This window comes from Trachinotus anak, unplaced genomic scaffold (genome assembly GCF_046630095.1).
Source record: "Trachinotus anak isolate AG129_WGS33_773 ecotype Australia unplaced genomic scaffold, CSIRO_AGI_Tana_v1 ptg000007l, whole genome shotgun sequence".
NCBI classification, from domain to species: domain Eukaryota; kingdom Metazoa; phylum Chordata; class Actinopteri; order Carangiformes; family Carangidae; genus Trachinotus; species Trachinotus anak.
The window spans coordinates 2,717,577-2,741,598 of record NW_027273858.1 but is presented as its reverse complement, the minus strand read 5'-3'; the positions used below and the strand labels follow the sequence as shown (position 1 = coordinate 2,741,598).

Here is a 24,022-nt window from a genome sequence, read left to right as displayed (position 1 = left end):
GAGTCTGAGTAAATCCTCACAGAGCTGCTAACATGGCTGTAGACCCTTTGAGTGTTGCTAAGAGAATTTATAAATTAAAAAATGTGAATGTATCCCTCCAGGCAAAGATGACTCAGACAACAGTGAGTGAGGCTGGCAGGGGGAAAGAAAAGTGTGTGATCACTCCGTCTAATCATTTCATATTTATGTCCTTTTAACCTACTGTTACTGAGGCATAAACATTCATTTGCTGAAAGATGTGTTCAGTGTGTCGAGTGAAAAATAAACTCAACGTGACACGGCATCTCTTCCATAGACTGTCTCACAGCTTCCTGCTGCGCCGACATCAGTCTTTCTTTCTTATTTTCTATTGATGAACAAAGAGAGGAGGATGAAAGGAGGGACAGACTTCTCTCCCTTTAATGTCTTTCTCTCTCCTACCTATCTCTCAGCCAAAGGACCAAGAGTTCAGGACTGGTTTGGTGCAAATTATAATAGTAGATATTATTAATAATATGTTATTTAACATTTCTTTAAAAAAATAATTCAATGAGAAAGTTGTAGTAATGTTGCATGCTGCATTGTAACATGTTGCAGCATGAGATCACGGACGGGAGGCAAATCATATTCAGTATTAAAGGAGACCAGTCAGACTGAACCAACCGAACCAGCTGAGCTATCAGGTATTTCTGAGCCAGCTCTTATATGGAGTTCGGCTGAGACCATCAGCTGGATCAGCCTTTGACTAGTAAAAGAGTTTTTTTGGTAACAACAACCTGAACAAAAAATAATCTTCTAAATATGAAAAAAATTACAATAAACAATTGCAAAAATTGATCAAAACGAAAGCAAATAAATTTAACATAAAAACCAAAATGAAAAAAATCTTTCAAATAACGATGAGTCATGAAACAGAAGAACCACCAACCTCACAAAAATACACAGAAATATTAAAATTCAAATCACCAAATCTCCCTCAGTCTCAGAGGCTGCTATCTTAGTTGACAAAGGCAGAAAAACATGATTTTTCTATGACTCTGTACGCCACGAGAAGCCTTCCCATGAATAGGATTTCATATCTTAATATCACAGCTGTGTGGTGCATGTCTGAACACTGTGTCCGATGAGTTGGTGAGAAGGCACAAAACAATATCAAGGAAAGAAGCCGGTGCTCCCATAAAAAATGTTTTGGATACAGCTAGTACATACAATGTTCTGCCATGACATCCTCATCAGGTATGTGGCACACAACTGTGCTAAATGCTGATCATGCATCAATGAAATAGTGAGAGGACACACAGTAAAGGTGAGGTACTCTCTGGTTCTCCTGAGCAGTAATGAAAGATGCATTTGTGAGCTGTTATAAAAGAAGAGATTTTTTCATAAAAATGAGAAGAAATCAGTTGTTGATTCATTTATAACCTCCCCATACTTCCACTTTTCATTGAGATTTAAGCAGCTTTAATCCGGTGGAAAAACCTTAAATGGTACAAAGGTAAGTGATAAACCGTCCGAGGTAATGGAAGTAAATGAAGCCTTAAAAGTAACAAAGGAAGACAGACTGGTTGGTCAGGGCCCATCAGACAGCAAGATAATGAGCCATAACCTTAGAAGAAAAGAACCAGTATGTATACATTGAGATAAAGCAACACTTTTTCTTTTCTTTTTTTTTTTTTTTTTGCACTTTCCATAAAACAAAATCTCAATTGTATGAAACAATTTTGTTTCTTTTGTTTTGTAAAAGATTTTTCTTCAGGTTTTTATTATCATTATTATTATTTTCATTATTTAGTCATTTTCATTTCTTCTGTAATTTTTACTACCAGCACTATACTTTGCATAATTATATCTGATTTTGTGATGCATTTTGTGTTTCCTTATTTATACTATGAATAATTGATGAGCTCAGTCTTCAGACCTAAACCCCGTGGAGCTGCTTTGGGACGAGATGGACAGAAGGTGAAAGCAAAGCAACCTGCATGTGCAACACATCTGTGCAAACATCTGCAACAGTGTTGGGACCAATTGTCTGAACAAAATTTGAAGGGAGGTCGGAGTGAGTTCAGCTGCTGGATAACTCAAACATCTAGATTCAGTTTAGTTCAACAACAAGATTCAGTAATCCCTCATTTAACTAATCTTCAGCTGATCATCTGCTCTGTGCTTCCACCTCAGACAGAGTTGCAGTGGCTGTGCATTTTATTGATATAGCCCAATATCACAAATCAGAAATTGAACATTTTTAATCTGTACAGTACTACAACACCCGCTGGAACCGGACAAGGGAAAACTCCCCCCCCCCCCCCCCAAAAAAAAAAAAAAAAACCTTTAATGGAAAAATGTGAGAAACCTAAGGGAGAGCAACAGCGGAGGGATCCCTCCTCCAGAACACACACACATGCAGTGGATGTCATGTAGATGTCTGCTGTGTCATCACTACACACGGCGCTCAGTGCATCTGTGTGTGTGTGTGTGTGTGTGTGTTATAGGCCAATAGTCACACAGTTACACAACTGCTTTCAGTTTCCGAGCCCTGCCTGCCTGGTGGCTCCCCGCCCACCGCTGCTCTCCGCCGCCTGCCTGGCTGCTCGGCTGCTGGGCGGACTGGGGCAGATCCGAGCCGACCAGTTCCGTGTTCTCTCCTCCTCCAGTGCACGGAGCAGCCTGAACGGGAGGACCCGGCGGTGTCATGGTGGACGTTCCCACCCGGCCGCGGCATCAGCAACTCCAGAGGCGGCGGGAAAGTGAGGACGGAGGTGAGGAATGTGTTTTTCTTTCTTATTATTTCAGGCGACGTCGGCTGCGTTACGTTACAGTCAAACTTTGACGCTGCTGGCTGGACCTCCTCTCTCTCTCTCTCTCTCTCTCTCTCTCTCTCTCTCTCTCTACCCCCCCCCCCCCGGAAACGCAAAGTGCGACCGCCGTGCACACTCAAGTGCGGTATGTCCACGCAAACGGTGGATATCCCGCATGCGGTGCGCTTTCCGCCCGCGTCGTCCAGAGGCCGTGACGTGACGCCCCGCAACTTTTACTGTCGATACGTGCCGTGTGCGTGTGTGTGCGTGCGTGCGTGTGTAGATAGATCGGGACACATACAGCAGCTTTACGTGCTGCGACGTTGCGTGTCGCTGTAATGTGTGCGTGTCGCTGTAATGTGTGCGTGTCCCTGTAATGTGTGCGTGTCGCTGTAATGTGTGCGCGTCGTCCATTGATGTTGTTTTGACACCGGTGACGTAGACCGTGACGCGCCTTAACGATGAGATAAGCAGATCGGCTGTGTGAATAAATAACACGCGTGTGTGTGTGTGTGTGTGTGTGTGTGTGTGTGTGTGGCTCATTGAGGACACTGAGGGGATTTCTCAGCTGCGCACTTGAGATCTTTCGACCCACGCCGAGCGCAGCAGGAGCCCGGAGCGACCTGCTCGCTTCCCCCGGTCTGCAGTTCGCTCCTGCCGCGGGGGAAGCTGCCTGAATCCAGCTCTGCCTCCAGCTCTGCCTCCATGTGTCCAACACCGTCCGCACACCTGACGCACGCGCAGCATGGCGGGGTATGTGACGTCATTTCAAAACGATGGGAGCTGCACATGAGAATGAAGTGCCCCCCCCCCCCCCCCCCCCCCCCCAGCCTGACCTTACAGCTGCTGCTGAAGGGAGCTGCCTTAAGTTTGCAAACAGCAGGTGAAAGGAGTGGAAATGATTTCCTGTCTCAACACTGTGACAAAGAAAGTCAGTACAACGACTCAGACTTTGTTAGAAATGTTATAGACAATATGTCATAATTAGCCTGGTGCAAATAAAATGAATACATAGGATGGGTTTTACTCAGCTGCCCGCTAAGACGTTGGAGTTGTAATGTTTTGACCAAGGCTTGGCACAGTGTTTAGATTGCATATGTTCATGAATAACAATAATAGTGTCCTTGACTAATTACATAGAAAACTGGCAGAGCACCTCATACATAGGACTAAATATGTGCCATTTAGTGAGTCAACTTTTTTTACTTTTGACTGGAGGCTATTCCTCTATTTTATGTAATTTTAAAGGTCCAGTGTTTTATTTGAAGTGTTGGTATCAATAAGAAGATATATTTTTGTTTTGAAATACCAAAACCAATCTCAATGTAGTTTTACATCTCCTCTCTCAGGTTTCTCTGTGGAGCTCTAGTAACAACATGTCTGTGAGCCTCTCCTCTCCTCTGATTGGCTGACTGAGCGATGGAGTAAAACTATAGCAGATTTCATCACAAAGTTACAGAAGTCCTGACGGCTCATTTTAAGGCTCAGTTTCTGAATAGAGGTTGTGTGCATTTCTCTGTGGACTGAGGCTTTGATAGTATTAATATAGAACCTAGACCTGCTTTATAATAAAAAAAACAGACATCAACATCTACCTTAATACTATATGGGACCTTTAAAACATGACAGTATCCTTATCTTAATCTTGCCACAAACCTCTAATGTTCCTACAGAAGCTTACAGTTGTGTGTCTGTTAGACACAGTTAATTTACACAGAGGTGTTGTGTTGTTTACTTCTGGTGCTGTAAATTATGTTCCTATATCATGAAGCTGTGGCAGGTCAGCCCACCAAAACTCACAGTGAGTCATTTGGACTCTGAGGTTAATTGCACATCAGGTGAATTTATAGCAATATAATACTTCTTAGTTAGAAGTGTCCGACTGATGTGAAATGCTGGACGAGGTAAATAAATACAAACAGTTTATTCAGTGACTGTTATTGGACTAATTTGTATGATGATTAGTATTTGATGATAGCCTGTTATCAAGTCATGGAGGGGCCGCTGTGTGTTTACAAAGGGAATGAATCAGACCTGAGAACAGTGCCTAATCTTACATCCACAAACATTTACTGGCTCGCTCACTTCATTTACTGTAACAGCAGAACTGACGCCATGCCATTAAAATAAATGGTTTGTAAAAGCACAGTAAATATGAAACTTATGAGTGGGCTTCCCAGCTACTGCTCTGAAGCTTCATATACAGCACAGTCTCTATGTTTGAAGCAGGGAGACAGAAATTCATTCAGATCCATCAAAGTGGGGATGGAATGGGGGCAAGTTGGAGAGTTTTAGCTATTCATAGTAATGGTAATCCAGAGACGGATGCATGTAGGTCAGAACTGCTACAGTCCTGTTGGACCAATGTTAGTGTCACTGTTAGTTAATAACAATCACAGTAATTACTGGATGTAATAGAGCAAACCAAAAAATAAATAAATAAATAAAATAATTAAATTACTGTTATCTGTTAATGTGCAACCTTGACTAGATTTCGACACCCAAAATCTAATCAAATCGTCCTTGAGTCCAAGTGAATGTTTCTGCCAAATTTGAAGCCCGTCCCTCACAGCATTAATAAGAATGGGATGGACAGACGTACATGCAAATGGGTGGACAACCCAAGACCAGGACGCCTCTGGCCCTGGCTGTTTGTGGGTGGTTATTAAATTGTTTGAAAAAAAAAAATCTGCTCCTCAGAGTTCAGAAAGTCAGAAAGGTGATGTTAATAAGTGTCTGGGTTTGATCCAGGTTTTATAACTGACCTGTAAAGTAACAGTGAGCCAGGTCACAGCCTGAGATCTTCACATGGAGCCTGTGTGGTTGTTCAAGGCTGTTTTACATGTCACTGACAACTATCTGAACTGATTTGTTTGTTGATGAATTATGTTTTTCTCAGAAACATATTAAATGCTTTTTCATATTATTGATAGAGGTGATCAGTGAAAATGTATTCTTTAAGGCTTTAATCATGTTTTCTCATCATATTTTTCCTTTCGTGAGACATTTCAAATATTTTTGTATATTTTTTATTGTGCTTTGAGTTGTCTAAATTTTCTCTTTTTTCTTTCTTTTTTTTCTTTGTTTAATGTGGATTTATAAATGCTTTTATTTCTAATTTTATTTCAAAGCTTCTTCCTATTTCTTTGCTATTTATGTACTGTAAATGTGTGTCTGTGCAAGGGTGTATAAATGTAATAATAATATATATTATATATATTTCCTTTCTTTTTTTATCTGTACTCTGCACATCGCACAATCCTGTTCAATCCTGATTCTTGTGTTTTTATTCTCCATAGGTGTTTTCATTGTGAGTTAAAAAGGCATCAGTTGGACCCATGTCACTGTGTGCCCGTAGAAGAATGAGGACATCAACAGCAGTGGCACTGTAATGATGAATGAATGTGCAGATGTCGTCAGTTGACCTTTGACCCTTCATGGATTAAAAATGGCACTTTGTTCCGAGACAGGGAGGAAAGCGAAACATCTTACTCTCTGGGAATTCTGGGAATTTAACAAACGTGTTTGATTGAAGCAGAACTGCACAGAGTGGACAAGACTGGTGTTTTTTCATTTTTTTATTTTAATGGGACAAACAGTGAAGATGCAGTGAAGATGGAGTAAGGTGTGAGTGGGAGATGTTATTGAAGAAAAACTGATCACAAAATAGGATTTGAGTCAAGGATGGAGCAAGATTTTACACAGTAGGACCAATTACTGCTCAGAAATTGTTGAAAGTGAAGCCTGGACTAACATTAGCCAGTGTTGGTGAACTCTTAACACCCAGTTGCAACTAAAATCGTAACTAAACTCTAGCAGGCTATCATTGCCTGTAACTGTCAACCTTCCCATTGCTCATTGTTGTGAATGGACGTCTGACTCTTCCAAAGCTAGAAGGTGGTGTTTCCCTTCAGCTTCAAACTGTAACTCTGACTCCAGGTTGGTATCCTGCAGCGTCGCTAAAAAAAAAAATCCAAACATGGCTGCTACAGGAAGGAAGCACTTGGTGAGAGACTTTAACCATTTCATCACCTGTTACCTGTGTCGAGGTTACCTGATCAAACCGACCACGGTCACCGAGTGCCTGCACACCTGTGAGTGAAACAACACACATGTTTTGTGAACATGTCATTGTCAAATGAGGAGTTTTAGTTAAATTAGGGGTACAAGTAATGATTATTACTGATTAATAGTTTAGTGATACATTGTGAAACATTGTGAGCTGAAGGTATGGTTTTCCCTATTTGTTTGACCAAATGTAAAATAAAAAAAACCCAAATCCCAAAATATTCACTTTACAATGATAAATGGCAAAGAAAAGCAGCAAATCTTCTTTTGAGAGGCTGAAATCTGCAAGTATTTGGCTTTTTTTTCCAAAATTTTAGTTTATGAAATGACTGAAATAATCACTGTTATCAAAATAATTTGTTTGACTTATTGATCAATTAATCAACAAATTGATTCAGCTCTAAAGCTAATGCTGCATTCATGTCGTATTGCTCAGAATATTTAATTGTGAGCAGTTCAGTGGGGGAAAACATTCACATGTTAACAAACTGCTTCAGAGATAGCTAATCAGGATTTTTATATAGTGTTGCTTTAAGGCTGGAGGTAATCATCTTGTTTTTTTTGTGAACATTTCATGCATGTGGAGACTGACAGTTTGCCAACTAATTTATGAGTAATGTTTTCAGCATGTCAGTTAAAGAGCTTGTGAACGTGCAAGCTAACCTGCTAGAGTGAGCTAGCAAGCTCTTTTAAGTTTTGTGTAGAACAAGAAGACGTCAAACTGTCTTGACAAAGATTTGCCACTGGAGATACTAATTTAACCGCAATAGAAAATGTTGATGTTGTTTCTTCTGCAGTCTGTAAGAGCTGTATTGTGCAGCACTTTGAGGAGAGTAATGACTGTCCTAAATGTGGCATTCAGGTCCATGAGACCAACCCACTGGAGATGCTCAGGTAGGATGTACTTCCTCTTCTCGCTTCGTCTTCACTTTTTATTTGACTGAGCTTCTTTTGACTTCCTTGGTTGCTTGCAGTTTCTCACTCATCTTCCTTCAGGCTCTGTCCCTTTTGCTTCATCTTTGAAGAAACTGCTAAGTTTTAAAAATGTTTTAAAAAAAATTTTCATTGCTTTGAGGACAACATTCAATTCCATTTACCTCCATTTTGTTAGCTGCACCCTTATTTCTTTCTTTCTCTGATCCCTCTCTCCTCTACCTCCACTACTGCCCCCCCCCCAACCGTCACCTACTCTAATTGTTTTTCTATCCCCTATTTAACTTCCTCTTAACCTCTCTATCACCTTTCTCTCTATTTTCACCTCTTCATCTCACACTCTCTTCTCTCCTTATTCTCAGGTTGGACAACACCCTGGAGGAGATCATTTTCAAGCTGGTGCCAGGACTCAGAGAAAGTGAGTTTGCTTGATGGTTTCATCCATCTGTCTCCTCAGTTTGCAATCCATGACAAATGATGTGACTATTCATGGGAGGTAGGAAAATAATTTAGTAAATGACAGCACTCCAATCACAAAATTTATTAAAAGACATGCAATTAATTTTTTACTATGCCACATACTCACATGATACATTGACATATGTGGCTTATTGAGTACAAGGCATATTGAGGCAAGGTTTTTGCTGTTAACTGTTGTTTATAAAAACACTGAAAAACACTGTACTGCTAGAATGTTACTTGGTGGCAACGCCCTAGCAGTACAATGTAGTTCCAAGAACACCATGGCAACCCCTTGACAACACCCTGAAAATCAGGCTTAGTGAGGAGAAGTGAGCTAAGGTTTTTGCTTCTAGCTGTTGTATAATGTTTGTAAAGATACTGAAAAACACTGTACTACTGCTAGAGGTTCACCCATCAGTCAACCTGAACATCATAGCAACTCCTTGGCAACACCCTGAAAATCAACAGAAACACCTTAGTGTCCATTTAGCAACACCATCAACAATGCCCCAGCAATCATTTAGTAAGACCTTAGAAACCACCTAGCAACACCCTAATAACTATCCGGAACACAAAGTAACTGCCTAGTAATGTCTTAACAACAATCTTAAAATTAATGCAGCTACAACTTCTTACCAGCAACATAGTGACTGTTTGGTCTAAGGGAGTTTTGCAGAGTCAGCATGCACATGTAAATCATCCAGACACATTTTCCTTGATAATTGATAATTGAATTGATATTCATCCATATTTTTAAAACCCTTGCAACTTCCATAAAAAGCAGGACCTGCATTACAGTAAACCTGCAAACTGAGCTGAGCAGCACCCTGCGTCATATTCAAACAGTGACACACATTCAGGCCCAGGAGTTTAACTGTTTTCTTTTTTTTTTTTTATTAACACTGAGTTTCAAAGCTAGTAATTTATCAGATCTGATGGCTTTAGCATGAAAGACCTAAGTTCAAACCCACATGGCTGAAAAGCATCCACCCTAATGAAGTGCTCTTTCAGCTAAACAAAAACAAGCTGCATTGTAACAGATCATCTTATAAGGTGGAAGGGAGTTCCTACTGACATCAGTGAAGTATTTGTTTGTCAGTGTCACATTATCTTTAGAAAGGTGGATGCTCAAGAGCTCAGAACAAGTAGAAGATGTACAACCGTCTGTCTGCAGTGGGGCCAACGAGGAGCCAAGTCAACATGTCTAACTAAAGCTGTGATGGCACTATAATTTTATGACTCCATAACTTCACCTCCACTGACAGGGCGCTCTGGCAGCCGAGAGATGGAGCAAACATCATATATTTTTTTGGCGCTCGCACTGCTCAGCCAAGTGGTGTAAAAATCAGCCTCATATGAAATCTGTTTTATGGATTTAGAAGCGTAGACTTGTTTTTTTTTCTTTAGCAGACATGTAACACATCCATGTGTTCAAAATCAAGCTCTCTTTGCTTTTGATTGTGCATGGTGTAGAATGAAACTAGTTTTATTCCGTATGAACACAGTATTGCAGTGTGAACTGACTGGATGTCTTGTCTGAGTGCTTTTTGGCAAAGAGAAAACACTGAGAGGATAAAAACCTGCTTTTATAGATTCCACTATCGTTCCAAACTGGGTTGTTGGAGACAAAATATTAGCCACATGCTCCAAGGAACCGAGACAGTATTTTATCTTTTGTAGCTGTGGTAAAATTAGTGCAGGTGGCTCATATTAGAAAACACCATCCCTAGCCCATAAATCAGTTATGGCAGGGCAGCCCATTGCCTGGATAGAAGGGTGGTGCAGCCTGTTTGATAAGCTTAGGTCTCTATGTAAAGGAGCTTGTATTTAGCAATTTTGCTTAAACATCTTCCATTACATCCCAAAGAACTTAAATTTCACACCAAATTTAATAAACAGAAACTTAGTTCTTTAAACGTAGATACTATTGTGGAACAGGATTTCAATCTCTCCAATGTCTAAATCAAAATCAAAAACCACCCTTCCTCCCTTCTTTATAGAGATGCGGTCTGTCTGACTGCCTTTTTGTTTCTCAGTGCTGTTTTTAAACACTCTCTTCCTTTTATCTATTCATGTGAACTAGAAGAGGAAAAGCAAGAACTCGAATTCTGGCGGAAGAACCAGCCCAAAGAAAATGGCCAAGGTAAGCTGTCTGTCACTCAGACTGTGAATATGACTAAGGGATATCATCTGCATTTCATGAGTAATATTCTGTGTAAATTAAACACAATTTTCTGGTAACTAGACTAAATGGAAGAGTTTGCCATTTCTCTCTCTCTGTTGTAGCTTCTGATTCACACTTTCTGTCTTCCTCCCATTTTTAGAGGAGGCAGAAGTAAAATCAATAGATTAGGGGAGTTTTTGATAAAGTTTTGTTTCATCAGCATGTGATTATTCATCGTATTATTTTGAGCTTGTTCATGTGAATCTGGGGCAGCGCTGATTTTAGGGAATTTCCTCTTCATACATTAACCAAAAAAAAAATTAAGCTCCTCTGGTGCAAACAAGGCTTGTACTGTTTTTCATGGGGGGCAATAATTCATACATTCATCATTTAATCTTAATCGTTAAGACATTTGAAAATCTTAATATACTGTTTGATAAATTGACAAACCACATTTTCTATTTAAGAAAAAGTTTTAACGAACATTTTTAAAAATTTTTTTTTTTTGATACCTTAAACTGTCTCAAACTACAGCAGAAAACCTGAGGTGCCAGAGGCTCGGGCTGCCTGAAGTTGGAGGCGACGGTGGCGATGGTGGTGGCGACGATGGCGATGGTGGTGGCGATGACGACTACCACAGGAGTGATCCCCAGATAGCCATCTGTCTGGACTGTCTGCGTAACACGGGACAGTCAGGGGAGAGCACTGTCACGGTGTGTGTCTTTGACTGTAATATAATATAATATAATATAATATAATATAATATAATATAATATAATATAATATAATATAATATAATATAATATAATATAATATAATATAATATAATATAATATAATATAATATAATATAATAATTTCTGTGTAATATAACTTTGTCATTGAGAAATGTTAAATACTAATAAACTTTTAAAAACAGGGCCTTATAGGTTTAAATTTTTTAGGAAAAATCTTTATTCATCTTTTAGCTGCCTCTCTCATTAAGTCAGGTTGTAATAGAATTTGTCTCTCATCCAATTAGGATTTGATGAAGAGGTTCATCCGCTGCTCCAGTCGAGTCACCGTGGGAACAATTAAGAAGTTTCTCAGTCTTAAACTAAAGCTGCCCAGCTCTTACGAGGTAAGGAACAAATTCAGTCAGCTCAGAAACTACAATCCTTTCAAAGGAACTAATTGTAACTTTTGCTACAGCTACACTGCCAACGTTAGCACTGACAACTATTTAATTACCAGTCTTAACAAGAGCTTCAGCCATTATTGTGTTGTGTTGCTGGTAAGTAAACAGCTGTTAATGCCAACGTTGACTAGCAATGGCAAAAACTTACACATGATATATAGCATGTCATGGCAAAATAGCTTTGAATTAACTAACAAGATTTTTTTTTTACGTGACTATTCTTTGGTGCAATGTGTTAATCAGTCAGAAAAGTGTAGCTTAAATGCTAGATATCAGTTAAAAAATAACTTTTCTTAAAAGCTTTGAAAAAGTACAGCTAACCCTCCACAAAGATGTATACCTGTTCCATCTAAGACTAATGGTCTTAGACAGAACCGGTATACAGGCCTCAATATAGACTATGACTTTATTACAGATCTGCAGCTTCTATTAAGTGGTCTTATACAACCTGCAATTACTTACTTACTGTCACATGAGGCGAATGTACTGTCAAATGTTTAATGATTAGCTAGTGCATTGGTTTGAATTGCTACAGACTGTGTTAACATTGTCAAAAGTTATTGGGAGGCAACTCTAATCAGTACATTTGTGAACCTCTGATAACACACCACCATGCAGAGGACATAAAATATATATATATTTTTTTTGCTAAAATAACTTTCAGCTTTAAGAAAATAAACAAATAAAATGTCAGCAAAGACTTTTCCTCAGAACTTATGAGAAGCAAACAGAAACTGTGCAGAAGCTACAGCACAAAGGTCCCAAACAGGAAGTCAAACTCTGACCAGGTTAACTTTGACTCTGAAACCGGTCTGTGTGAAGCCAGATGCTCATTAATAATTTATTATCATTATCAGCAGTCAGCCTTATCAGAGCATAAAGACTGCTGGCTTCCATGCTGCCTGCAGACCGAGTTAAAACTGGTGTAACTCACAAGCTCAGTGCATCCTCCCACTCACTGCCACAGTGAACTTCCCCTCTCACTTCATATTAAGCATTTTTTTTTCTTTTTTTCCGTTTCTTTCTTGTCATCCTTTGACAGGTTTTTGCATCACATTGTCATTTTGACCCCTAGCCACTTCCGTTCATGTTGTCTTGTGGAAATATTTACATTTAAGTTATTTCTGACTGTACATTTCTTTCTTCTGTGTCCAGCTGGATGTGCTGTGTAATGGAGAGATCATGGGCAGAGATCACACTCTGGAGTTCATCTACATGACCCGATGGAGGCTACATGGAGAGAATGTAAGGCTGTAACCCTCACTTCCTGTTTATGTGTGCATGTTTGCATGCTAATGAGTTGATGCACTGGTACAGGAAATTATTTTTTTGTGTATATGTGTGCGTGTTCTGCAGTCCCTCACTGTGGGGGTTTACATCCTCAAAGAGAGACTGAAAGCTCATCTCCAACCTTTGAACATAGACATTAGCATTAAGTTCTCAAGTTAAGGTTCAAGGTAAAGATTGGGGTTGGGGTTACACAGGCAGAAGTTTCCATATGATTAGGTTCGGGTAAGAATGAAAGTAAATAAACAAAACGTTCTCAGAATTAGTACAACTATGTGTGTGTTTGTGTGTGAATGCATGTGTGAAAACTAATGCTGGTTGAATGACTTCTCTATTCAGCATTGAAAAGGATTTTGCACCAAGAAGGTTTCTGTTCCAAGAATCTTTCATGACTCATATTCTATTAAAGAAGGAATTCTGACGTCAAACTGGTTGAAAGGAGACTTTTCACTCTGAAGTTTTGCGTTGTTGTTGTTTTGTGAGTATAAACTGCTGAAATTTCAGAGCCGGTCAGCTTGAAAGAAAGTTTTAGTCTTACTGTATATGCTATCATGCCAAAGCTTCGCCAAGAACACTCATGAACATGAATGTCTTAAATATTTATTATCATATTTGTGTGACTTATTTAAAGCCTTAATTTTTATAAACTATTATTTAGCTACACTACAACTACATATGCTTCTTTGCCTCAGGTGAAGTAAATCCGTTTTGTTTTTGATTTGACTCCAACTTTCTCCAAAGTGTTTTAGATCATTTTGGCTATTTTGGGGGAATTTTTTTAGAAACCCACATGAAGTTCCTTTTAATGAATTTGCATCATAACCAATATGAGTAGTATCCAGAACTGCTGAAATTTTTGACAAGTCAACAGAAAAGTAGATTTGAGACAGTGAAGCAGATTAAAACAGAATGAGCAACATTTCTTGATTATGAAAGTTTAATATTGACTAGAACAGAAGTTTAGTAGTGAGAGTCGGCAAAGGAAATGCAGAACCGATGTTAAGACTAAGTTTAGCATATTTTTCTGCATAATGTATATTTGTTTGTATATTTTTTTCCTTTTGCAAATTGCACAGTCTGCCCTTCTGCAGAGTCTGACCCTCATTTCACTGCTTTGCTTACTATTGCTTGTACCTGAAACATAATATACAATAATGTAATTATATTTTGTAAAAAAAACACCTGAAACATGATAGAACAATATAATTATATGATAAAATAAAATAATGTTATAAAAAATTATATTAAATTAAATGTAAATATTATTTAAAAATATTGTAACCCCCTATCTGCAAAAAAAAAGAAAAAAGAAAAGAAAAAAAAAGAAAAAACGACCAGTGGTATATGTATATATATGTATATACGTACATGTTAGATTTTGAAAATTGCCCAAACCGAGGTAAGACTCAGTAAGAGACACACAGATTCTATGTGTGGTGATCAGGTTTGGAAAATGAAAATCTAACAACATACACAGACACAAAGAACACATGCTTGTAATTGTACTTCACTTCTTGTAAACACCTTGACTCTGACTTAAACCATCACAGGACTCAGCCTAAACCCAATGTTTACCCTAAACCTAATCCTAACCCTAAACTCTGAAACAAAGACACAACCCAAAAGAAACAAGGACTTGTCCTCACCTTATGACAGTGTCTTCACTTATAATCTTAATTGGTTCTCACAAAGATGACAACAGAAGAACACACACACACACACAGCAGGAGCAGGAGGTTTAGTCTGAAACGTGCCGGCGCTGTCAGCCTCAGGCTTCAGGCTCATCGGTCCTGTTGTTCAGTGGGCCAGTGTGTGTGTGTGTGTGTGTTCATAATCCCCATCTACAGTATAAGTACTCACCTGTGTGTGTGAGCGTATACATTCCTGTACTTGGTGACTGAATGTTGATCTGTTCATCTGCACGTGCGTGTTCACATGAACGATTAGCCAGTGAAAGGTTCCATCAACAAGTAGACGGTGACTGAGGAGCGCAGACAGCTGGCACCACAGGAGGAGGCATCACATACCGGGGCAGCAGGAGGAGGAGCAGGGGGAAAGGAAGGCAGTATGAGACTTCTACAGTCTGTAGCTTCTCATGTCTGCTTCATATAATGTGATAATATATCTTAAACAGTCCCACAAACAGGAATCTTTTTAAATAAATGGGCAAAATCCTTATTTTTCTGAGCTAAAAAATGATCATTTAGGATGTGTTTCATTATGCAGTGAGAGTAGGTGGAAAAAGAAAAAAATGATAACTGTATGTATAATTATTATTCCCAGACATGAAGTAATCATACTGCATAATGACCAAAAAATTGACGCCTGTTTTCCAACATTGTTTGATCTGATTCATCCAGTTTGAATTGACATCCTTCTTATGTAATAATGAGCTGCAGATTGTCCGTGTCGCGTGCACAGATTGTCAGAATTGTAGTTCCATGTCATTTTTCCATCTGGGCACTTTATCCCATATGGAGAGTCGTGGACACAAATGATATAAACGTTATGTTTCAGGACTCAGAACAATAAAACAAATCATTCAAAGTGCACAACTCTGGCAAGCAGTCGCTCCAAGTAGTACAGCAGCCGTTACTGTGAAATCGACTTTTATTGATGACGCGCAGCAGAAAAAGGCTGATGGGCATCCAAACCACTCGTGTAAGATCTGCTCAAATCATTTGAAACCTAACGATGCATTTTTTGGCATTTCTTATTTTCACAAGTTCATATTATTATATTACTTACATTTTAGTTAGTTATAGTTAGGTTTACAGTGATATATTGAGGGGACAACCCTCAGGAAAGGGGGGTTCCCTCTACGCTTGGAACTGAAGAAATAGTAATTTTTAAAAAAGAATATTTTTTTCTCAGTCACAGCCACAGATTTTTTTTTTTTTTTTGATGATGATAAAAATAATAATGCCCTCCCAGGATGCACCATGTGAGTTAAAACTGGCACAAAATTCATACACTAATCATGACACAATCTAACTCAAATGTCTATACAGATAAAATGAAGTGATGACACTTCGTATCTAAAATGTCAAAGGTCAACTTCACTGTGACATCATAATGTTCTGCAAAAACACCTCTGGCCATTATTCAATGCTGTAACTCGGTAGAGACATACAGCTGTGAGGTGGTAATTCTAGTTTTATTCCAGTTTTAATCCAAACACCCAGACTCACTTTGACCTGCAAATTAACAGAATCAGTGATCACAAGGATTATAGTGACATTTTACTCCTTATGTGTTAGTTTAGATAGGGAACCATGGTGACTCAGCTCAGTTCCTTCTTCATAAGGAGGAGAAACACTTGATGGTTTTGGTGTAAAGTGGCGTATACCATGTCCTTGTACACCATGTCTCCAAAGTACAAAGTCACATTGAGCCCAGGTGAAGGCTCAGGATTTGAATGCATTCAAACTAAAATTGAATGTGTGAAGAGGAACACCGTGTCAAATGTATTTTTATGTTTCCTCCACCTCCACTCCGCCTACAGCTCTGATGATCCACAACAACAACAACCAAAAATCAGTCTGTCGGAATTATTTGTGTCCCGGGCCGGTGAGTCAGAAGGTTAAACACCCAGAAATTATTTTTGAATCCTGTTTGAAGTCAGTCTGGAAAAGGACAAAGTGAGGAGAGGAGTGACAGAGAGGACGAGAAGGACAGCTACGAAGCACAAGAGTTAGGAAAGGAGATGGAGGAGGGAGAGAAAGAGGATACGAGTCATTCATCAGTCTAAACCTTCTGACAACTCCACAGCCCGGCTTCAGTTTTCCCTCCAACGCTGAGACACACACAGAGGCCTTTCAGGACAGTAGCGCTCACATGGGAGCATAGAAAAATGTATCTGTTACATCTCAGGATGTCACATAGTCAGAACAGGAAACTGGCTCTGATCGCTACCATGGAGATAAAAAAACAAAACATAAGAGAAAAATTAATCTGTGAATCTGAATGCTTTCTGACTAATGAACATCATAGACATCATAAAAGTCAGAAAAACAGTTGTACTGAAATGCCTTAGATTGTACGTAGACTGTAAGTAGAATTTAAAAGAATATTAGCAAAACATGAACTATGTCAATTATAGAAACATAATCCCTAGACACAATATATAGTAGAGGACATCCAGGATTTTAAATCCATTCACTGTGACATACTAAATCCATTTAATCTGTTTAAAGCATATTTTGGATTGCACAATAAATGGCCAAGAATCTTATCTGTGATCTTCAAAATTACACAAAATGGCCTAAAATCAATATACATTCTATTTTGTCATATGAGCAAAGTCTTAACCAAAGCAATAGATAAGGAGAAGAATAAAGACGACAGATGCTCTGTCCCAATTCAAGGGCCACATCTTTTGGAGGACATTACCTACAATGGTGTGGCCCTTGGTAGCCATGATAGACAGCAAAGGCCGGACCGTCTGGCCTATGGAGGATTTTCACTTTGTCTGCCCTTACCATTGCATAATAAAGCAGAGCTCCTGTCACCTAGCAACCTTGATAACACGTAACTTTTTTTGAGGTTTTAAGGCCTTTGGTTTTAACAGTTGTACCGTTAGCTGTTGAAATGAGCTGAAACCCAATACTTAAAGTGTGATCTGTAAACTGAAAGTGTGATCCTCAGGCTGTCTGTTGGTGTTGTTTGCTGCCATATTATTGTCTTTACCAGTGCGCAATGAATTTTGGGATAGGTTGGGAAAGAAGGCTACATTTTTTGGCCGGATTTGAAGGAGCCTTTGAAATGGGATAGCCAAGCTACCCACGTAGTCGCGGTCTAAATGCGACATGGTCACTGACAGTCGAGTTGGACAGACAGAGCTCAGACACCCAGACCCGACCGTCCCTCCGTGTTTACTCTGCTCAGACAAAGATCAGATCTGTCTCTCATTAGTTTACAAGGAGTCATCAAATTATTATCATTATTTTAAATCTTAAAATGTATTTCCGAGATCAACCAAAGTCACAAATTGCAGGCGTGACGGAGTCGTTCCATCCGTGGATTCACCTCGTTAACACAAATCAGTTTCAGGTGTTGGCACCAGTTATTCAGAAGCAGGCGAGCCTCTGGCCCGAGTGATGGAAAACAACTTAAGAGTGAAACCCAAAACTTTTTCCTAAACACCTTCAAGCAAGTGCTCCATCCAGAGAAAGCCAAACCTTTTTTTCCGCTCGAGGGATTTTTTGGGGGAGTTTTTCCTTGTCCGACTTAAGGGCCTAAAGACAAAGGTTGTCGTAATGTTGTACAGATTAAACCCCTGGAGGTAAATTTGTGATTTGTGTTGTTGAGCTGTATAAATAACACTTGAGTTTTCAAGAAGATTTAGTTGAGTCTAGGATAAGTCTAAACAACAAAAACTCTCAAGGGAATGAAAATGCATTGGCACAGATTCTAGCAGACAGTTATTAATAGGAGAAAAGGGCTTTCATACATTTAAAGTAGCTCTCGAAAAGTTACTTTGCCTCAGAAAAAGTGCATAGATCCCCTTTAGAGCAGAGAAGTTTCATAAGAAATCACTTCACAGGTTCCTTCTATAGTTTCTTTGTATTTAGTATTGAGATTGGAGTATTATCCCATCAGTTCCTGTTCAAGTCAATGAAAATCAGCTCTATGAAATGATCAACTACCAAATTAGATGGTCACTCTGAAGTTCACTCTGAACTTCAGAAACCTGTGGGTGATGTCACAGAGGTGTCTTTCTGTATTTACAGTCTATGACCCACCCTGACACCTCCCCGTGAGGCTGTAACAACATCACTACGCTACGTCCACTGATGGACACCATTGTTTTGGTTCTTGGGAGCAAGGTCTTGTCTTCCCTGTTTGGTCCAGAGCTCCAGTCTAGACACTTCAGCAGACACTGGTGGATGTAGAATGATGACGGTCCTTTTCAGAAGATGAACCTTGTGGCCCGGCAGCTACTGTTCTGCTCAAACCCATTTTTTTCTCTTCAGCTGTGAAGAAGAGATTTACTGGGGGCCGAAGCAGCCACAGAAGACAGTTATTAATACACCGTAAAATGTGCCAAAAGTTGTGCGAACATTCCTATGGAAGCCTGGTATTCATGTTAAATGATGGTTTGACCTATCATTAGGTCCTGCAGGCGCGGGGGCATATATCTACTGCCTTTAAATCCTACTCTGTCCCACATATAGATACTTGGTGGCGTGACCCAGCCTCATATCTACATTGTATCTGCTTTGGTTAAACTACAGTGGCTTGCACAACTGGCTTGACAGGCAGCTTCATCTGAAATGCCAGGACCTGGCTCAGTTGTCAAGGCGCTTTCACTGCTTGCTTGTCACCAATTACTAATCCCTCTATATTATAGGAATAATTTGAATTCAATGTCAGTCTTTAGTCAACATTAGCAAGGTCCAAAGCTCTTTATACTTTGTTCAAAGTGAAGGCAAAGCTCATTTTTGCCTGTTTTTTTTTTTTGTTGCTGGAGGGTTTTTGTCTTTAGCTAAGTAGCAACATACACACTGACTGTGTGTGGGGGGGTGTGTGGATGAAATAGAGTTCTACACAGGCCTAAGACTGAAACCTGTACCTGCAGCGCATCAGCACCAAGAATAACATTATATAAGTTTATTGGCACTTGGAGCCAGCATGTAATACTGTTATATCTGAAATAATGAAATATCTGTCTAACCAGTTAGTAGATCAGCTTCATCTTTTCTGAATATTGGCCAGATGGTAAACCCAGAATGCATTTCCCGACTGACCTTGACAACAGTCCAAGCTGTTATAATCCAGAACAGAACTTTGTGCAGGCATGAACACGGTGCTCTTTAAAGGCCCCATATTGTATAAAGTGAGATTTCCATGTCTTTTTTGATTATAAAACAGCTCAGGCTCAGATCCTCTCTTCTGATTGGCTCACTGACCTGTTGTTATTAGAGCTCCAGAGAGAAGCCTGAGAGAGGAGATGTAAAACTACACTGAGGTGGTTTTTGGTTCTTAAAATCACAAATATGTCTTCTGATGGAGATCAACACTACAGATAAAACACTGGAAAAGTGTAAAATATTGGACCTTTAATTGCAGGAGTAGATCCACGGTAGATGGTTTTAATGCTGTACTCCTCTGGTCGACCAACCTGAGCTCTGTCAGGTTATTGAACTCTAGTAAGGAGTGTGTGTGTGTGTGTGTGTGTGTGTGTGTGTGTTTGTGTTTGATAACATCTGAGACTCTTAGAAGTTCAGTGCTATGCTGTTCACATTGTCATGAAATCTAATTCCTAATGATTTTGGTCACCCCGCCCCCTCTGAACTTTCCTTGAGTGTCACCATTTGGCCAAAACATCCACTTGACTTTGGTTCTTTACAATTCAAGTCCAGGTTTTCATGAAATTCAAAATGTGAGGACTAAACCTTTACTTTTTGGACTCGATGACTTTCAGTGCCTTAAAAGCCATTAAAGTGGACTATTTTGGCTTCAAGCTTAATACCACATATTCCTATAGGTGATGTACCATGGAAAACTGTTTTGGCTGAACCAAATAGCAGTTGACAGCAAATTTAGTTTTCTCTCTTTTCACCTTGGTGGAGTTCTGCTTGTGCTGCACGTTAAGACGATTCTACATTTCAGTTTATTTGACACCAGAACAAAATCCCTTAAAACTAGCTGACAGCTGCACAGAGTGTGTGTTAGTGCGTTATAATTAAAGGCTGTGGAGACAGAAGTGCTGAGTGAAAGAGTGTCAGAGATGCAGATACACAGGCGCAGTGACAGACCAGTTAGATTGGATTCACTGTTGTTCTGTGTCTTTTTTTTTTTTTTTTTTCCTGAGACATGATGCAGCAAAATGCAGAGAGGCGGAGGAGATGACAGCAGCTGTACTCTGCTGCACCAGCAGCCTCAAGCTGCCAGAAATAGGAGACAGGCTCCAAAAACAGGAGACACACTTTTCACTTTGCAGCTGCTCTGACACAAACACTCGCCTTTTTACTTTTTGAATGTTTTATGAAAAGGGCAGCTCACATATTCGATTAATTCAAATGGGTTTTTACAGACAAAAGGAGGTGAACGAAGAGACGGCGTCGATGTTCGTGTTATTTAACCAACCCAAACACTCGCTATGAAGATGCCACTTGACAGATGATGACATCAACCTCACAGGGAGTGTTTGTCTCATCGGGGTTACTGCAGGGCGTTTGGTCCAATAATACTCTGCACTGACATCATGCAATGCAGACACAGACTGAAGCAGATGCAAGAATTCAGATCAGACCTCACTGGCCAATCATAAAAAAAGTTAGCATTACCAAAAAGTTTGGTAATGCTAAAGTTGCTACATGTGGATATTGTGCTGCAAGATCAGATTTTTTTTGGTGGGAAACAAATATGGCTTCAGTGAACAGTTTACTAATGTGTTCAGCATCAGCACTTTTGGACTTGCCAGATACGTTAAACATTTAACAATGAACAAAGTTTCCTTCCAGTTGACATTATGTTTCCAACACAATCTATTGATCTGCTGTTGCAGATTAGTTTGATATGAACAGTTTCTAGGTCACAGGGATGTCTCTTAGCTTTTTCCACACATCTTGCATTTCAGCTCGGCCGTACATGGTTTATAGGGTTGGGTTCTGTTACTGTTATCCTGTTTTTAATTTATTATTTTTTTGTTATTTTTATTTATTTTCTTTTGTTTTCGGTGTCTTAACTCTAACCGTTCTCTGTTTGGAAGTGGACGGGCGCCTTATTTTCCCCAAAATAATCAGCAGCAAGTGATTTGTCTGTCTCATCGATATCATGTTCAGTCGACACAGAGGTTTGGGCAGCTTTAGTATTTGCCACTTGGGTCTATTTAAAACCTGATATTAAAACAGCTGCATTGATGTCTCAGTTTCCGTTTGCTCTGGCATCAGAAAAATTATGTCCTCGCTTACAGGGCTCTGATTGGTTGACCACAGAAGCAGCAACACTTGATCCTTTTGAGAAAATCTGAGACTCTATTGTTCTTACAGCACCAGTGTGTAGGATTTGAAACATTATGATATATTAAAGCAACTCATAGACTTGGCTGTGTCGATTTTCAACAGGGTTTTCTCTATTTTGTTGAAAAATTTATGTCATCACAATAATTTGAAAGATGCACCGAAGTTAAGAGCTAAGTACATTTTGGTCAGCAACAGTCTAACACTTCAACACGCTGGATGCTCTGTCTTTAAATTGAAATGCTGAAGTTCAGGCCATCAGAGTTTTTCCAAACAGGAGATTTACGGCATTTTGGAAATGAACTTTTCAATCGAGCCTCAGCAGAGTGAGCAGCAGCCAGACCTCTATTACTTTTGTTCTTTTATGGCCCTTCTGCATCAGACACTTGGCCTCCGTCCCAGCACAGCAGAGCCAGGTGGATCCCGCACAGTTTAATGGAAACGGCTTTACATTCTTCTTTACCTCTGAATCCAGGAAACCTGCGGTCTGAAGTCAGATGTAACAGGAGCAGGACAAGCAGCTTCAGAAGCCAGGGGTTAAAAATATGTGTCTGGCCTGATATGACTGCAAGTCTAACTACTGGATTTTTATCCTGCACAGACACTTTCACAGCCTCAGAAATGTTTCCTCAATTTTTCTAAATATATTTGACAAACATTTGGCCTGAAAGACTCTAAGGAGGCGAGCGAGAGGGGGAAAAATACAGTATTCATCTCTTTTTTAAATTCTTTATCTCTGTCAGCTTCTCCATCTTACAGCTCTGTTCACAGGCTGATTTAATGAGTTGAGGAGTTTTACCATTTCAAGTTTTATTATATGAGGTTTTGATACTGAACTGGGCATGGTGTGACCAAATATGACACTGTGTAGGAATATTGAGGCTCAACAAACAAGGTTTGTGAGTCCCAGAAATTTGTCTTGTAGGCTGATAATCTGAATTTTATCATAATTTTTTTGATTTACCACCAATTGATCAATAAATAATAATGTATTTTACTGCTCTCTCTACATTTTACTGACATTTTAATGTGTATGAATGTGTTTCAGTGCATCTCTTGTACTGATGTAATAGCAGCACTTCTTAAAGTCTGCTCAGTTACTAATAACCAGCAGCCGGGATCTTCTGGTTGTAAGTACTCATGTCAGTGTCCAGCAGCAGCAGCAGCAGTCGTGTGGTTTCCCTCTGAAGTGTGTTTATGTTTTAAAGATCGATCCTCCGTCTCTGAAACAGTTTCTCTTTTTTCTCTGTTGCTCCCTCAGACGTATCCCATGGTTCTTGAGTACCGGCCACGAATCGACTTTGGCTGAAGTACGGCTGCAAGAAGAGGACCACACATACACACACACACACACACACACACACACACACACACACACACACACACACACACACACGCACACACACAGACGCCCATAATGTGCTGAGAAAGAGAAAGATTTAAATGTATTTTTGTACAGCCAATGATGAAGTGCATACGTTGTTATGGTAAAGAGGTTTTATGCTACATAGAATAATATATGCTATAATATATGATATTTTTAAATGTATGTCCCTGTGCCTAAAAACGCGTTGAGATCAGAAATGAAGTACGACCATATCTTCACTTTGCCTGTCTAACTCTGTAGATTAAATGTTGATTTTCTACCGTTGATGGAAGTTTTCATGTTTTGTCACTCTCACTCTCACTGTCTGAAGGTGTGGCTCACTGAGCCAACAGTCTGAAATGTCTGTGCTGTGTTTGGATTCACATCCACTGACGGTGTTTTTTCATTATCCCAGAAGAAAGATGCACAGTGTTTTCATCAGTTTTCTCTTGTAATGGGCTGCACTATCACTTAATGAATAAGTTAATAAGAAAATGATTAATTATTAATATAAGTACACTAATTATAAATTATTCATTAATTCAGCTGCCAGAATGTCCAACTGACAGCGAGCATCTGTGGCGTCAATAATAATTATTCCATCTTAAAAAGGCCAAATTACTCTGAAGTTTATTCACTTTGTAGTTTCTGTTATTTCTTGATGTCTGCTGTTCACGTAAAGTAACGATTAGAGATGGGAACCGATATGGTTTTATTGATACCAATGCCTTTATCAGTTATCTTCATCAGATGAATATTATAAGATTCCTGATCAATTTTCTGTGTGGGTTTTTGCCACACAGTCACACCTGACTTAGCTTTGGCT

At 39.4% G+C, this 24,022-nt stretch overlaps 1 protein-coding gene across 3 annotated transcripts; it reads left to right on the top strand.

Moving 5' to 3' along the window:
- The first annotated feature begins 2,533 nt into the window (after positions 1-2,533).
- Positions 2,534-23,481, top strand: LOC139622565 (polycomb group RING finger protein 5-A-like). Of its 3 annotated transcripts, XM_071479936.1 has the most exons (10): positions 2,545-2,735; positions 3,322-3,527; positions 6,074-6,868; positions 7,640-7,736; positions 8,138-8,193; positions 10,321-10,380; positions 10,936-11,114; positions 11,422-11,520; positions 12,733-12,822; positions 23,092-23,481. In XM_071479936.1, the coding sequence occupies exons 3-10, from the start codon at positions 6,754-6,756 to the stop codon at positions 23,137-23,139; spliced, it is 744 nt and encodes a 247-aa protein (XP_071336037.1). In that variant the 5' UTR covers positions 2,545-2,735; positions 3,322-3,527; positions 6,074-6,753; the 3' UTR covers positions 23,140-23,481. The 3 variants fall into 3 exon arrangements, with proteins under 3 accessions (XP_071336036.1, XP_071336038.1, XP_071336037.1); XM_071479935.1 differs by lacking the exon at positions 3,322-3,527 and having other exon boundaries at positions 2,534-2,735; XM_071479937.1 differs by lacking the exon at positions 3,322-3,527 and having other exon boundaries at positions 2,541-2,735; positions 10,939-11,114; positions 23,092-23,295.
- Positions 23,482-24,022: the final 541 nt, after the last annotated feature.